General features: G+C 57.0%; 1 protein-coding gene across 1 annotated transcript in view; it reads right to left on the minus strand.

Moving 5' to 3' along the window:
- Nucleotides 1-3,642: 3,642 nt before the first annotated feature.
- Nucleotides 3,643-15,947, minus strand: part of NOS1 (nitric oxide synthase 1) — a gene marked incomplete at its 5' end in the record, with an annotated part of 85,244 nt that continues 72,939 nt past the window's right edge. The window contains 8 exon segments of the mRNA NM_001082385.1: nt 3,643-4,209; nt 5,920-6,038; nt 7,108-7,302; nt 8,261-8,409; nt 9,711-9,832; nt 11,666-11,753; nt 12,407-12,617; nt 15,171-15,340. Of these exon segments, the coding sequence (NP_001075854.1) occupies nt 4,194-4,209; nt 5,920-6,038; nt 7,108-7,302; nt 8,261-8,409; nt 9,711-9,832; nt 11,666-11,753; nt 12,407-12,617; nt 15,171-15,340 (1,070 nt within the window). The 3' untranslated portion in view covers nt 3,643-4,193.

Consider the following 15,947-nt stretch of genomic DNA (forward strand, 5'->3'; position numbering starts at 1 on the left):
GTCTAAACACAAAAATCTCTCATTCTCCTTGACACCTAGACTGAAGGCAATTCAGGACATTTTAAATAATTCTGTGCATTAAACAAGGTTTCGGGGCGCGGACTTTCCACCTGGGGAATCGGTTCAGTGCTCCAAAGTCTGGATCCTGGAACATTCCTGGGGCAGCAGAGGTGCAAACGCACAAGCGGACGTGGTCCACCAAAGCGCAATCTCGAAGCCCCTCCCCGCCCCGTTTTCCTAACAGCATGGATGAAAAGGCCACACCGGGGGCTGCTGCTGAAGGGGCGGAGCAGCCTTGTCCCCATGAGCAAGGTCGGAAAACCTCTCACCTGCTCTGGGCTTGGGGCAAAGCGTGGCCTCTCCTGGGGCCCACAGCACGTGGCTGCCGAGAGCATGTCTGGCAAGAGAGATCTCATGATCTCAGGCCGACGACAACGGGCTGGGGTGGTCTGTGCCCCCAGGCCTGGCTGGACGAAGGGAGGGTTCACCCCGTGGGCTCTGGTAGAAGTTGGCTGTCATGCCAGCACCCCAAAGCCATCCTCAGCTGCAGGCAAACCTTCCATTGGCTCGCCCTCACCCTCACAGCAGGTGCAGCAGCCGGCACTGCTGATCGGGTCCCTGGGTTCCCGGAACAGCTTCATCACCCAGCTGCCCCACTCAAGTCTTGGGCGTGGCAATAACCATCAAGGGCTCCGGGGGCAGCCTTCCACACATGGTGCCACAGCCAGAACATTCGCTTCCAAGCCTGGCTCCGATCACCCTCATTTCCTGCTTCGAGAAGCCTCCGCTTCACTCCCTGGTGCTGCCCCAGTACAGCCCACGTTGCTTGATTCACTCCTCAGTTGTCCCCACTGTCCGCTCCTGGCTGGCTGTCACCTTCCTCGGGCTCCCAGAGCCAGCCCTGACTCACCGGATATGCTCCCCGACCCATGCCTCTCCTCCTCCTCCTCCCATTCCCCGGCGAACTCTTGCCTTCCAAAATCCACCCGTGACATTGCACCTGTATCTCAAACCCCAGATATTTCTGCCAATTCTGAGAACACTTTCCCCGCGCTTTCTGCTTCTAACCTACAGTGCAAGGAAGGGAGGTGTGTTCTGTTTATCTCCACACGCAGCAGGGGGCGCTGTGTACACTCTGGGGCAGCAAGACCCAGATTGAGTGAAGAGAACAATTCACATTTGGTAACGTTGGGGGCCAGCAACCCTAACTGAGCACTTCATGGGCATTGCCTCATGGGATCCACCTTGCTGTACAGGTGCACAGACAGGAAAGGCCAAGCAACCAGCCCATGGCCATCTGCACACTCAGGTAGCGTGGGCACTTGGACTAGACGATTCCCGAAAGTCCTGCTGTGGCGAATTGGAAGCAGCCCCTCCAACAGACAGACGCTCGGCTGTCTCGCTCCCAGGAAACCAATGGAAGTCTCCCTTCTCCATGGGAGTCGAGCCCTGGTGCACTCATAGTACCAGATGTGGGAACCAGGTCCACAGGTAACTGCACGCACGGCGTAGGAGCCCTCCTGTGTCACAGTGCTACATTTCTCGTGGACAGACTCACTTTTGGGAAATGGGGTTGAGGCTCGAGGGGTAGAGGGAAAGAAGCAGGCGTAACCTTGGAAATCTCCAAATTCCCAGTCACCCTTCTTTAGGCTCAACTGTTACCACACACCTGCGATGAGCTGTGGAGCCCGAACCAAAAGCTGCCACCAGAGGGCAGTATCTATCCACTGAACTCTAAATCAGGACTACGCTCTGCTCCGTCTCTTGCAGCTGCTGGCTACTGCGAGGCTTTTTGGTGTAGAGAATGCTGACAAGTGAGAGAAACACACCAGACCCACCTCCTGTCTTCCAGCCAGCATTCACCGAGCAGCTTGTGTTGGGGATGGAGAGGTGTGCACTTAAAGAAAGACAGATTCCAGCTATAGTCATTTCTTCCAATGCCCTGCAAACGAGATGCTGCTGCACCTGCCGGCGTGCCACCAGGCCAGGGATCTAGCAGATGGAGGAGCTGGCACCTGCTAAGCGCTCCCAAGTGTATATTTTTTGGTGCTGGAAAAGCATTCGTGCAGGCAGCTTGACTTGGGGAGGGAAGACTGGACACCTCCCCATTGCTGGAGGCTGGACACAGCGGCTCAGTCCCTGGGGAACCTGTGACCTCTTAGGCGCTGTCTCCAAAGTCTCAAAGGTCTGGAGAGAAAGTCCAGGGAGCTGGCATTGCAGGGGCGGCTTTTTACAAGTCTGGGGTGGGGGCTGGTGCCGCGGCTCACTAGGCTAATCCTCCACCTAGTGCCGCCGGCACACTGGGTTCTAGTACCGGTTGGGGCGCCAGATTCTGTCCCAGTTGCCCCTCTTCCAGGCCAGCTCTCTGCTGTGGCCTGGGAGTGCAGTGGAGGATGGCCCAAGTGCTTGGACCCTGCACCCGCATGGGAGACCAGGAGAAGCACCTGGCTCCTGCCATTGGATCAGTGTGGTGCGCCGGCCGCAGCGCGCCGGCCACGGCGGCCATTGGAGGGTGAACCAACGGCAAAAAGGAAGACCTTTCTCTCACTGTCCACTCTGCCTGTCAGAAAAAAAATAATAAAATAAAAAATAATTAAAAAAAAAAAGTCTGGGGTGGGGCCCCTTGGGCTCTTGGCACCCTCACTCTAATGCTCTTCCAAAGGGGCCAGGACACTTTCTCCTTGGTGCACCCCCAAACTAAGCATCCAGAAAGATGCCCATGCATGCAACAGAAAGGGAAGGCAGCCTTTCTGAGTGACAGAGCAGAGTAGAACAGGACAGAACCGGCTGGGCGCTTCTCTTCCCTCCCTAGGGACCTGGGGCTGCACCCTGGAGGCTGGGGGTCCCAGGGGTTTCTTGGCTGTGCCTGGCTGCTGCCTGGCATTGAGCTTCTGAGCACGCAGGTGTGGAAAGCGCCTTGTCTTGTTTGCAAGGAGAGGGGAAGTTCCCAGGGAAATGTTGCCCCCGAATCCCACGGACGACTGATTTTATGAGTTGAGGGTATTTCCTTGTCAAAGTCATTCAAGAGGTGAAAATGCAGGGGGATCAGTTTTAGAAGCTGAAGGCCCTTGGGCCAGGTTCTTCCACCCGGAGTCGCGGCTCCAATACCTTTTCTGTGCCCAGAGCTCCTGGAAGCCACTTCCGCGATTCTGTCCCCAAGGGTGTAGCAGCAAAAGCAGTGATCAGAGTTTTCCTTGGCACAGCTCCCAGGTTCCAGCACTCTGAAGTTCACTACCACGACCAGGGGACACTCGGGACAAGGGACTCGTCCCAAGCTGCCTGGTGGCAGAGGGGGCAGCAGCTCTATATGCAGCAACATTATTTTCAGGTGGCATTGTCTGGGGAGAGGGGTCCATAAATGTGGCTAAATCTCTTGATCTTGGATGGCAGGCCTGGGGGTGGCGTGGAGGGGGATGGGTTTGGCCCAATCCATTAGCTGAGCTCATCTCCCAGGGAGGGCGCCACCTGCTGGTGTCAGAACCTCACTGCATCCAATCTTGTGATGAGTCTTTTTCCTTGAGAGCTTGTCCATCATGTCACATCTCTCTCTCCCTGTTGCTTTTAAAACCAGGACAATTAGAGGGCTTCCAAGCATTTCAGGGACACTGGCACAGACCCTTACTTACAGACACATGAAGAATTACACGGGCCAGGGGCAGACTCAGATCTGGGATCGGTGCACCTGCACAGGTGAGACAGAGACCCAGGCCCTCACACACACACCACGCACCACCAAAACGACATCATCAGAACAGAGAAGAGGGGACCTGGGTGGCTGAGGGGCGGGCTCAGGAGACTCCCATCCAACACCTGCAGCTGTTCCAAGGACACCCGGCGGCGGCGGGGTGGGTGGGGGGAACAATGTGGCGGGGGGGACGGTGGCAGCGTCCATGGTCTCATGCACCGGCGAGCCGCCCTTGTCAGCGGAGGGGGGGGGGAGGACAGCTGTAAGAGCCACTGCAGATTACAAAGGCATCGCATCACAGCAGGGGAACAGAAAGAGATCCGAGAAGGCCTGGGAAACCGCACAGGGTGGACACTGGGGGAGGACGCCAGGACACAGCGACAGGACAAGAGGCAGCGCATGGACCCCGCGGGGCCCTGTGGCAGGGTCAGCCATGTCTGTCCACTCCCGCACAGCCTGCAGCCGCCCCGCTGGAGCACGTGCTGAGCGTCTGGCCAAGAGGATCCCGTTAGGAGCTGAAAACCCTGCAGGACGAGAGGTGCCACATGGTTAGGGCTGCAGGAGCGCCGAGTCCCACCAGAGACCCCGGAAAACCAAGTCCAGCAGGGCGCTGGGCTCGGGGCCTTGGTCTCTCTCCTGTGTGTCCTGTAGCCCTAGTGTCTTCAAAGAGTTCATGGAGAATGGAGTAAAAAAAAAAAAAATCAAACCTACACAGTTTTTCCATAATGTGTACTTTTCATGTCCTTGACAAACAATTTTTTAATGTGTTTGATTTATTTGAGACATAGACAGAAACAGACCAGGTGAGCCCCCATCTGCTGGGTCACTCCCCAAATGCTTGCAACAGCCAGGGCTGGGCCAGGACCAAGTCAGGAGCCTGGAACTCCATCTGGGTCTCCCACATGGTGGCAGGACCCGAGCACTTGGCCTTCGCCTGCTGCCTCCCAGGGTGCACATGAGCAGGAAGCTATGTTGGAAGGGGAGCTGGGATGCACAGACACTCTGACATGGGAGGCAGGCACCCCAAGTGGGGTCTAACTGCTGCACCAAGCACCCATCTCTTGTGTAATCCGAGGCCCCTTGTGGACGCATTCATTAAAAAAAATTTTTTTGGACCAAAAGTTACCCTTTCATCCTATTTTCTATGAACTCTCTGGAGCACTCTCACAGTGGGGCTTGGCTTGAATGAATGAATGAAGGCACGCACACGCGCATGCTTGCTCACCACCAGCCAGCAAGAGAGACATTTATAGGGGCTCTTGACAACCAAGGAAATTGTGCTCTTAAAGGCAACTGCCTACGGGATGCAGAAGTATGTTTCGGAGACTACCACGCTGTCGTAAGGATGTGACTTCATGAGGATGCTATTTAAGAAATGAGGGTAGGGATAGGTGTTTGGTGTCCTGGTTAAGCGGCCACTCGGGATTCCAGCATCCTGAGTTGGGAGCGCCGGACCAAAGTCCCGGCTTCTCTGCTTCTGCTCCAGCTCCCTGCGGATACACCGTGGGAGCCCCAGCTGGAGTTCTGGGCTCCTGACTTGGACCCCGCCCAGCCTCAGCCTTTACTGGCCTTTGGGGGAGTGAACCAGGGGAGGAAAGATCTCTGGCTTTCAAGTGAATAAAAAATAAGTAAAATTCCAAAAATAAAAAAAGAAATGAGCACGTGCAACTGCAAAACAGGGGAATTCCCATTGAGTTCAAGGTGTGGAGGGGTTTACAGGTGCCCTGGGGCAGGAAGTGGAGGGGAGGGCAGGGGGAGGGAAGAGGACCCCCACAGCTGCTGTGTCATCGTTAAATCGTGACTCCATCCCAGAACTGTGGAGCCTCAGGCCATTTCCAGCAATTTCTAGGGGTTGAGTGATATTGTCAGAAACATATCCACTGTAATAAGCTCCCAGTGCCTGGGTGAGGAGGGAGCTGGTGTGAACACAACTTCCCAGAGACAGGAGCCACCAGTCCACTAGGGGGCGCCCCAGATAGCCGCTGGCATCTACAGTAGGCTTCCTACACCCCGGGGGGCATTTTTAACATGCAACCGGGGGCACCTTTACTTCTGGGCTTCAGACTCAGCAGGTCTGGTGTGGCCTGGGCATCTTCATTTATAACATGTGCCCAGACGGCGCCCATGCTGCTGGCCTGGGGAAGCCACTGTGGGAAAACCAGACATCCGTGCCCAAAGCACAGGGCCAGAGCAAAGGGTTCGGTCTGCTGCCCCCAGGGGTGCCGCCAACTTACTCATCGGTGTCTTTTTTGCTCTCCTCGATGAAGGCGATGGACTCAGATCTAAGGCGGTTGGTCACTTCGTACGTCCGCAGGGTGACTCCGAAAATATCCTCGTGGTACCGGTTGTCATCCTAGGGGGCAAATGTCAGGCCGGGTTTAGCATGACATGTTGTAGCCCATGGTGGCTAGCAGGGAGGGGAGGAGGGGGAAATTGTTCCGGGAGCCTCGGAGGGCTGCGGGCATCCGGGATCTCAGGAGCCACGGGAGCCCCCTGGGCTGGCCTGAGGGGTGGGGGGATAGGATGCCCTCCAAGGGCAGTGGCTCTGAGCGCACAGCAAGGGGCAGCTGGGGAAGAGGCGCGTGCCAGGCGAGGCAGAGATGCACCGGCGCTGGTCCTGATGGCGCAGCCAGAAGCCGCCATCGGCAGACCGGCTTCAGCTTGGCAGGTGGTTTTCTACCTCCGCTCTGCTGAGTCCTGGGGGACCCCGGAAAGTAGCTCCCCGAGGGTCGCACCAGACAGACCCAGTGCACGGGGGCTCCAGGGTGGCTGTGCTTGGAGCCACACATCTCTATCACAAAGTTGCTGTCATTACTATTATCATTAGGAGTTTAGCATCAGATATAGAGCAAGAGCTTCTTCCACAAAAATGTCACATCACTGCTCACTCAGGAAGGCGGAGAGAAAGAGCGGGTGTCCCTGGGAGCTCTGCAGAAGATGGGACTTCCTTTTTTTTTTTTTTTTTTTGCATCTGGGGCAGTAGGTCACATAGTTACGACTCTCCCACTCGCCTCTACCCGGTCGTGGGCAAGCCAGGAAAAGGCTACACCAGCATGGCTGGCTTTCAGATCCCACTTCTCGCTCTTGGACAGATCGTGTGTGTGTGTGTGTGTGTGTGCAGTGCCCAGCCTGCCCCACTGTACAGGGCAGTATGGCAGCTTGGTTCCAGGGGCAGGTAGAGTTGGCTTGGGCTGGTTTCTCCACAGCTGCCCAGAGGTCCACCCACTTGTTTTCATACACCATAGCTCCGTATTTACTCCACACAGCCACATGCCTTCCTATTCCCTCAAACAGGATTTGACACCACCTAGCAGCGCCTCCCCCGCTCCCCCCAGAGTTGCAAGTGTAACAACCGGGAGGAGGGACACCATCACGGCATCCCTAACGTGCAGACGGGTGGGGGCAGCCAGTCTGCCACTCACCCTCAGCCTGCTGATGAACACGCCAGCGTCCTCGGCCGAGAGCTTCCCCTGCTGAGCCATGATGCGCTGCACGGCTTTGAGCACGTCGGCCGCCATGGTCACGTCCCCGCACACGTAGATGTGGCCGCCCTGCTCCTTGAGGGCCCGGTACACCTGCTCCGCCAGCTGCTCCTGCAGGATGTCCTGCACGTACTTCTGCGGGGGGGGGGGGGGAGGTGGAGAGGGGGCGGGGCCTGTGACACACGTGGCGCAGCCAACTTGGGAGGCCCATCCCAAACCAGAGGGCTCGGGTTCGAGTCCCAGCTTGGCTCCTGATTCCAGCTTCCTGCTAACACACCCAGGGAGGTTGCAGCGATCGGCTCCCCTGACAGGGAGACCTGGATTGAGTTCCAGGTTCCTGGCTTTGTTCTGGTCCAGCTCTGGCTGTTGTGGGCATTTGGGGAGTGCATCAGTGGATGGGAATTCTCTCTGTCTGTCTCTCTGCCTTCCAAATAAATAAAAACAAAAATGAACAAAACACAGGGGCAGGCGTTGTGATGTAGGTTAAGCCTTTGCTGCCAGTGCCGGCATCCCATATGGGCACCTGTTCGAGTCCTGGCTGCTCCACTTTCCATCCAGCTCTCTGCTGTGGCCTGGGGAAGCAGTGGAAGATGGCCCAAGTCTTTGCGCCCCTGCACCTGCGTGGGAGACCTAGAAGAAGCTCCTGGCTCCTGGCTTTGGATCGGCCCAGCTGTGGCCATTGCAGCCAATTGGGAAGTGAACCAGCAGATGGAAGACCTCTCTGTCTCTCTCTATCTGTAACTCTGCCTTTCAAATAAATAAAATCTTTTTTTTTTTTTTTAATGTATGTCCATTCACAAGACCATGCAGCCACCCCCACTACCTGGTTCCAGAACATTCCCAGGAGGCCCCTGGGAGACCCTGTCCCCACCTGCGGCCACTCCCTTTCCTGCTTTCTCCCCAGCCCTGGCGACCATGAATGTGCCTCCGCGCTTGTGGGTTTGCCTGTAAGTGGGATCGGGGATTTACAAATTCTGCCTCCCTCTGCTTTCTGGAGCACAGAGCGACAACTGCGCAGAGCAGAGTTGAGGCAGGGCCGGGAGTGGGGACACGCCCCCCCCAGCACACTGCGCATGCGCGGGGCTGGGGTTACCTTCGGCTTGTCGGGCTCCCGGGAGTAGGCCGTGTACAGCTCTCTGAAGACGCCCTTGTTCTTGGCCTGGAGCGCCTCCTCCCTGTAGATGTGATCGATCTTGGACTGCCGGCACCCGAACACCAGGACCATGGGGCAGGGGCTCATTCCTGGGGACCAGGAAGACCGCACGTTACTCACGGCGCTGACGTCTGCTGGGTGGGGGGGATGTGTGGAGGTGCTGGGGTGGGGGGACCGGGACCTCAGTGTGTGCCACGCCCATGGAGGCTCATGAACACGGGGTGGGCGGGGCCTCTGCGTGCACACACACATGTACACACACCTGTGCCCATGCACACGCGCACACACACACACTGGAGGAACCAGGCGGACCTCTTTTCTTGGGCCTCGGCTGCTCCTCTGCCCCCCTCACCACTTAGCAGACCCCACCACTGGGTAGCGCTGAGAACACAGACACCAGGGCTAGAAGGCCCAGGGTTCGAATCTCAGCTCTGCGTGGTGATGAACAACTTGCAAAACGCTTCCCCATGTGCAAAACAGAAAGAGCCAAGCCTCAGTATTCACAGGGCAGAGGTTGGTGCTAGAGCCCCCTCCTCCTCCCTGAGGGTACCAGAGCCTGGGGATGCCCAAGTCCCTTAGAGGAAGCGGCACAGTGTCTGCACGTAGCCTCTGGACTCAGCTCATCTCCTGATGATGTCCACCCATGACAACACCAGTGCTATGTGGATAGCTTGTATTCTGCACCGTTTAGGGACCAACGACCAGAAAATGTACGTGTTCAGGACAGATGCAATCCCCCTGCCCCCCAGATGTCTCCCACCCACAGTCTGTGGAGGAGCACACAACACGGCCGACTGTCACAACAGCACCCCCTCCCAGCACTGCTTGGGAAAATGAAGGTGAGATACGAAAACCGTGCTGGGCGCCCAGGGCTCGCTTTGTCTCTCTGCGCTCGCTCTGCGAGAGCCGTGACTGCCCGGGACAGGTTTTCTTTTTTCTTTTGGTTGTTTTTTTCTGTCTGGTTCACTGCCACACTCCGGGCACATATAACACCATTGGGCACTCCGTAGGTGCTCAATACATGCTTGTTTAATGCACGCCGCCACTGTGTGCATCCATCTCCCCATTTCGCCCAAAGTACCTCTGTTGTGTGGTTCACACAGCAAGGCTTGCTCTCAAACCAGAGCCTTTGGGACAGTCACAGAAACATCGGTCCTGGGGACTAACGCCGGCCCCATCCAGGGCTCCTGGCTTCTCACGAGGGGGCCAGATCGTCACAGTGACAGCAACGTCCCCCCGGGATGAACGAGCTAGGAAGCAGTTTAGTCCTATGGACAATGCCAGCACTACCTCCGGCTCCTCCCAGGCCGCGACACGATGGGGAGACACAGTGTTGGGGCCGCTGAGCCGCAGGGGGTAGGACACGAGAGGCCACTGGGCTGTCACTCACCTTTGTGCTGGATGTCAAACTGCCGCTGTTGCCAGAAGCTCCGGAAAGGTGCGATGCCGGTGCCCGGCCCCACCAGGATGCAGGGGACTTGGGGGTTCCGGGGCAGGCGGAAACTGGGCGCGCTGCACAGGGAGGGAAGAGGCAGAGGCCTTGCTGGGCTCCAGGCTAGGGGAGCACAGCCCGGTCTCAGGCAGATCAGGTGGCTGTCACGGGGAGCCAAGCAGCCCGACTGGCAGCTCTTCGACTGGGGCCAGGGGGAGCCCCACGTGTGTGGGAATATTCCAGAAAGACGAGGTCCTCAGGGTCTGGCTGTTGTTCCATTCTGCGTCTCTCCTCACCACTGGCACTTGGGGCTGGACATTTGCTGGGGGCTGCCCTGTGCTATACGGGAAGCTGGGCAGCACCCTGATGCTTGTCCACTCGATGCCGGGAGCAACCCTGAGTTGTGACACCCGAGTGTCTTCAGACACTGCCAAGCGTCCCCTAGTGTGGATGGGTGGAGAACCACCGATCTAACCTGAAGTCAGGGAGTTCAGTGCATAAAAGAACCATCTGGGGATGGCAGAAGCGTGGGTTCTGGGGCAGGTGGTGGGTGTAGCCATTCAGCCATCGCTTAGGAGGCCAGCATCCCACATCAGAGCGCCTGGCTTTGAGTGCCGGCTCCGCTCCTGATCCCAGCCTCCTGCTAACGCACCTGGGGAGGCAGCAGGGATGGCTCAAGTTCCTGGATCCCTGCTACCCACACGGGAGAGCCAGATGGAGTTCTCAGCTCTGGGGGCTTCTGGAGAGCGAACCAGCCGACAGGGAGTCTCTCTCTCTCTCTCCGTGTTTCTCCCCCCATCTCTCTGCCTCGCACATGAAAACAAATACATAAAAGTTTTAAAAGGCACACACTCCTGGGCGAAGCAGTAAGTCTGGGCTCTGTGTTTTTGAAACACTGCACGGGATTCGGATGCCAATGGTACGTGGACCACTCTGGACATTCCAAACCCAGCGTCTGTCCCAGGCCACGTTTGGGAGGAGAGTCCATGGCTGGCAAGGCAGGTACCTGTAACAGGCCTAGGCTCAGCTACATCCCTTTCTTAATTAGAGATTTATTTATTTGAAAGGCACTGTGTGTGTGTGTGTGTGAGAGAGAGAGAGAGAGAGAGAGAGAGAGGGAGAGAGAGAGAGAGGGAGGGAGGGAGGGAGGGAGGGAGAGAGAGAGAGAGAGAGAAAGAGAGGGAGGGAGAGAGAGAGAGGGAGAGAGAGAGAGAGAGAGAGAGAGAGAGAGAGAGAGAGAGACCCCTTCCATCTGCTGGTTCACTCCCCAAATGGCTACAACAGCCAGAGCTGGACCAAACTGAAGCCAGGAGCCCAGAACTCCATCTGGGTCTGGGTCTCCCATGTGAGGGGCGGTAGATGAAGCCCTTGGGCCATGCTTTCTCAGGCACATTAGCAGGTAGCTGTATCAGAAGTGGAGCAGCGGGGACTAGAACCAGTATGGGATGGTGGCATTGCAAGCGGGGGCTTAAGCAGCTGTGGCATGATGCTGACCCTTCTGGGGCATCCTTTAAAGCTGAGTTTGGGAGGAAAAGCTTCTGGTGATGGAGGTGGTTGGATCTTACCCATCTCCAAGAACCTGGACACAGATTGGGGGTGCCCGGCAGAATCTGGATAGAATTCCCACTAGTCTGTACCTTCCAGGAAGGGCGAGCCCACCTTAGCCTGGTATTCCACTGTAGCCCTGGCCTCTGGCACAGCAAAAACACTTGACAGGTGCTTATACACTGGCTTGCCTTTGACTAGGAGGCTTCCTGAGCTTGCTACGTTGCTGTGTCTCCCGATCCTGGTTCCTCAACGTGGAGGGATACAGGATACACGTCCAGGTCCCCTGGGATCCAGACCACCCATGCAGGCTTGGCCACCCACCCCAGCTCGCAACATCCCTGGGGAGATTTGAGAGGGCTGCTCACCCTCTCACAAAGCAGGGCACCACCTCGTCTGCAGGTATCCGGTTGAGCCAAGAGGAGCACACACCGTGGTGAATTGGTCCTTCTCCGTCTACGAGAAGAAACATGGTGGCCTGGCTGCCCCCTGGCCCCACGCCTCCCATCATGGCCCCCCCTCCAACGCCCCCCAGTAAAGAATGCTCATGGCCAACACCACGTTTCTGCCTTTGGAACTCCTGGTCTAGTTGGGGATGGGCTTGTGGCTTGGCAAGCACCCAAGGTTCTGCTGGGGGCTGGTGGGTGGGATTCAAATCCTGCCCCCTTGAGGGAGCCTCAGACCCGGTACCCGCAGTGGGCTGCTGAGATCCTGGTCTCAGCACTCGTGTAGCACCGTGCATTGTAATTGCTTTGTCAATGGGTGGAAACCCGGGAGCTGAGTGGCCGACATGGGTACGAAGTGGCTGGGAGCTCCCCGGGGCGCGGCTGGTGGTGGCTTGTTTTAGCTGTTGCCAGGGGTGGGGAGGGGGTGGTGGAGCCAGTGACGGGGGACTCTCAGCTGAGGCTTCCAAATGCACATCTCGCCTCCTTCTCGATGCTGCCCAGGGGACTGGCGCTGCTCCAGGGCACGATTTTCCAGCTCTACTTCCTCCCTCCCTTCCTGGTTTCTTCCCAGAGTCCCCTGCCAGGATCTGGGATCTGGCCCATGAGCCGTTGCTCCATGGGGGCCCGTGGACACTGTGAGGCCCTCCCAGCGCCTGTGCCCACCTCGGGTGTGGTAGGAGACAATGGCCACGGTGAGGTGCACCTCGTCGGGGTACATGTCTGGGGAGGAGCTGATGGAGTAGTAGCGCGGCTGCAGCAGGGACAGCTGGGTGAGCAGCAGGGTGGCCGGCATCTGGATGGACGGGAACTCCTCCAGCACCTCCACGATGGTGGGGTTCTTGCCCCATTTCCACTCCTCGTACTCCTGCAGACCCTGCGCCGGGCAGAGGGGCAGAGATGGGCGTGAAGCCAGCTCTGGGCTCTTGAAGAGGCCCAGGGAAGAAGCCAGAGCAAAAGGAAAGATCTGGACACCCCCACGGACACCCTCCCGGGCCGGGTTTGGATCCTCAGAAGGCCTTCGGGCAACAGGCGCTGGCCCACTCCCAGCTGCATCTGAGCACCTGCCTCTGGGCCACGCAGAGTCACTCACGGCTCTGGAGGCTGCAAGTCCACAGTCAAAGCCCCATGAGACTCAGTTTCTAGGGAGGGCTGTTCCTTGTAGGTGGCACCTGCTGTGCCTCCTCACCAGGTGAACCAGGTGAACGGGCGCCAGGGGCCTCTCCTCTAAGGGCTGCTATCCCACTCGTGAGGGCTCCAGCCCTCATGAACAGTCTCCTCCCAAACACCCCATGTGAACACTGTCACCTCGGGGTTAGGGCTCAACATACGAGTTTTGGGGGGACACAACATACAGACCACTACAGAGAACACTGTTATCTCATTTCACAGATGGGGATATCGAGGGATGTACAGGCTCTAGGCCTATTAGATGATGAGGCTGGGTTTTGAACCCACCCACCAGTTCAGGCTCACTGCCTCTTACAAATGGCCCACAAGGGACGAGTTGTTCTTGCATTTTTAACTGCTTAGAAAAGAAATGGAGAGAAAAATACCATTTCATGACACAAAAATATCATATGAAATTCAAATTTCAGTGTGCATAAATAAAGTGTGATTGGAACACGGCCACACGTGCCCATTCACTTGTGTGTTGGCTGCACTGCTGCGGGACAGCCCAGGCCGAGGCACCAGATGGAACCCCGCCTTGGTCCTTCATAAGGAGGTCGTTCCAAAAGTTCGTGGAAAAATAGGATTGAAAGATGAGCTTGTTCTGGTGCAAACATTTTTGAAAGCTGTGCACATGAGGGGGTCATTAAAAAGTTCACAGAAAATGCATGAATTTCAAAATGTTCTTGCACCAAAATAAACCTACTTTGTAATTCCACTTTCCCCAAACTTTTAAAGATTACCCCGCCTTAGCCCCCCTCCCGTTAATTAAAAGTTTGAGATCAATACAATGCATAGTGTCTGAAAAGTTAAATAACAACCATTGTTTTCATGATGGAAAACGGTGGCCTCCTTTCTACTTCTGCCATCTGTTTCCAACTCCCTAGAGGAATCCTTGTCACCCTTGGTGTCGATTTCTCTATTTCTAAGTAATGCTTCCTTGCTAATTAGCTTCTTCCTTGCTGCCTGCCCTTCAAGCTATCCTCCCAGACTGTAGGAGAGAGAGCACCTGCTCACTGGAGGAGACCCCTTGGGAGGAGCTTGGTGGGCTTCCTGGGTGAGATTCTGTTATTAGAAAAGGTGATGAGGCCAGCACTGTGGCGTAGCGAGTAAAGCCACCGCCTACAGTGCCAGCATCCCATATGGACACTGGTTTGAGTCCCGGCTGCTCCACTTCTGATCCAGCTCTCTGCTATGGCCTGGGAAAGCAGTAGAAGATGGCCCAAGTCCTTGAGCCCCTGCACCCACGTGGGAGACCCAGAAGAAGCTCCTGGCTTCAGATTGGTGCAGCTCTGGCCGTTGCGGCTATCTGGGAAGTAAACCAGCAGATGGAGGACCTCTCTCTCTCTCTCTTTCTCTCTCTCTCTCTGCCTCTCTGTAACTCTGCCTTCAAATAAATAAATAAATAAATCTTTAAAAAAAAAGTGGAGGGGGGGAGAGGGAGAGGGAGAAGGGCAGAGATATAGACAGATAGTGAGAGGCAGATGGAACGAGATCTCCCAGCTGCTGGTTCACTCCCCACACGCCTTCAATGGCCAGGGCTGGGTCAGGCTGAAGCCAGGAGCCTAGCACTCAATGCAAGTCTCCCACATGGGTGGCAGGGACCCAAGGTCTTGAGCCATCGCCTGCTGTCTGTCGGAGTCAGCTTCAGCAGGCAGCTGAATCGGGAGCAGAGCTGGGGTGAAGCCCAGGCCCTCTGATTCTGGGATGCAGACATCTCGGGAGGCATCTTACGCCTGCCCCTGGGGAGCATCCTCCTTGAGTGAGGCTTGGCGGAAGCTTGTGGGGGCTGAGCCAGTGACTGCCCTGTGAGGGTGGCAGAAGCTGTGTGTTGCTCAGCTGACCAGAGGCCTCTAATCTCCAGCAGTCAGCCCTACCCTGCTGTTCTCCGGTGCCAGAAAAAGCTTACTTTTAAGTCAAGGCCCTGCATGATGCTCTGTTTCTTTCTTCTAAATATGGGTTAAGATGGAATTCACGGAAGCTCAGGGTGGAAGGCAGCAAAAGATTTAGGACAGCAATTTCTATCGTGGCACACAACTCTGGGATTCCCGGGGGCCCACTCCTGTTCGGTCAGGCCTCAGTTAGCAACAAGCAAAGGGAGATGATGCTTAACTCCGACCAAAACGGACCTTGTGCAAAATAGACCGGCAACCTTCGCTCAAGACTGCCCCCTGCTGGAAAACTGTCAGAATACAGTGTCACAGCTCCCAGAGACCAGGAGAGGAGGAGCACCCCCTGGGGAGGGGCTGGGGCGGCACACCTTGCTGAGGACCAACAGGCGTTGCTTCTCTTTCTCGTTGCTGGCCAGGGAGGCAAACTGCTGCAGCTGCAGGGGCGTGGGCGGCGTGGTGATGTCCAGGTAGTACTTGAAGGCCTGGAAGACCGTGCAGGGCGGCAGGCGGGGCTCGTCTTTCCAGTTACTGATGACGCCTGTGGGGACACAGCTGGGCTGGGCGGGGCGCGGGAGGGCTTGGCTCCCAGCCAGGGGGTCCAGGCCTGCTCCGGGGCAGAGGCTGGGGCTGGGTAAGCAGGGTGGTTCTGCAACCCACCAGCTCTCCCGCCACCTGCCATGCTGGTTTCCCGCTCTCAGGGGGCCGTGTGGGGAGCTCACGTGTGAGGGAAGCAAGTCCAATCAGGGAAACCGGTTCCAACATACAGAAGTGAGGAAAGGAGAGAAGCACGTGAGAACAGCGCGCCAGTGCCCCGGCATTGTGGGCGGCGCCCGTGGAGGCGGAGGGATCAGCCTCGCAGCCCTCTGGGCGCGAATAACACTCATCTGGTGCTTTCTCCGCGCCGAGCGCCCTCCCCAGTAGCGGCTGTCACTAACTCCTGGTGAGGGCTGGCGTTTCCATGAGATTAAGGGGCACACAGAGAGGTTAAGGGGTTTGTCCCAGGTCACACCGCCCCGGAGCGTGAAGTCAGGCAGTCTAGCGTCACACCTTGTTCTAACTCCTACTTTGTACTTTCCATCCACACACCTCAGCAGGAGCGCAGCCCAAGACAAAAAGCTGTGTTCCCGCAAGGAGAAAGAACCCAC

The sequence above is a fragment of the Oryctolagus cuniculus genome, chromosome 21, assembly GCF_051225735.1.
Source record: "Oryctolagus cuniculus isolate XC-2025 breed Fujian yellow rabbit chromosome 21, ASM5122573v1, whole genome shotgun sequence".
In the NCBI taxonomy this organism is placed as follows: Eukaryota; Metazoa; Chordata; class Mammalia; order Lagomorpha; family Leporidae; genus Oryctolagus; species Oryctolagus cuniculus.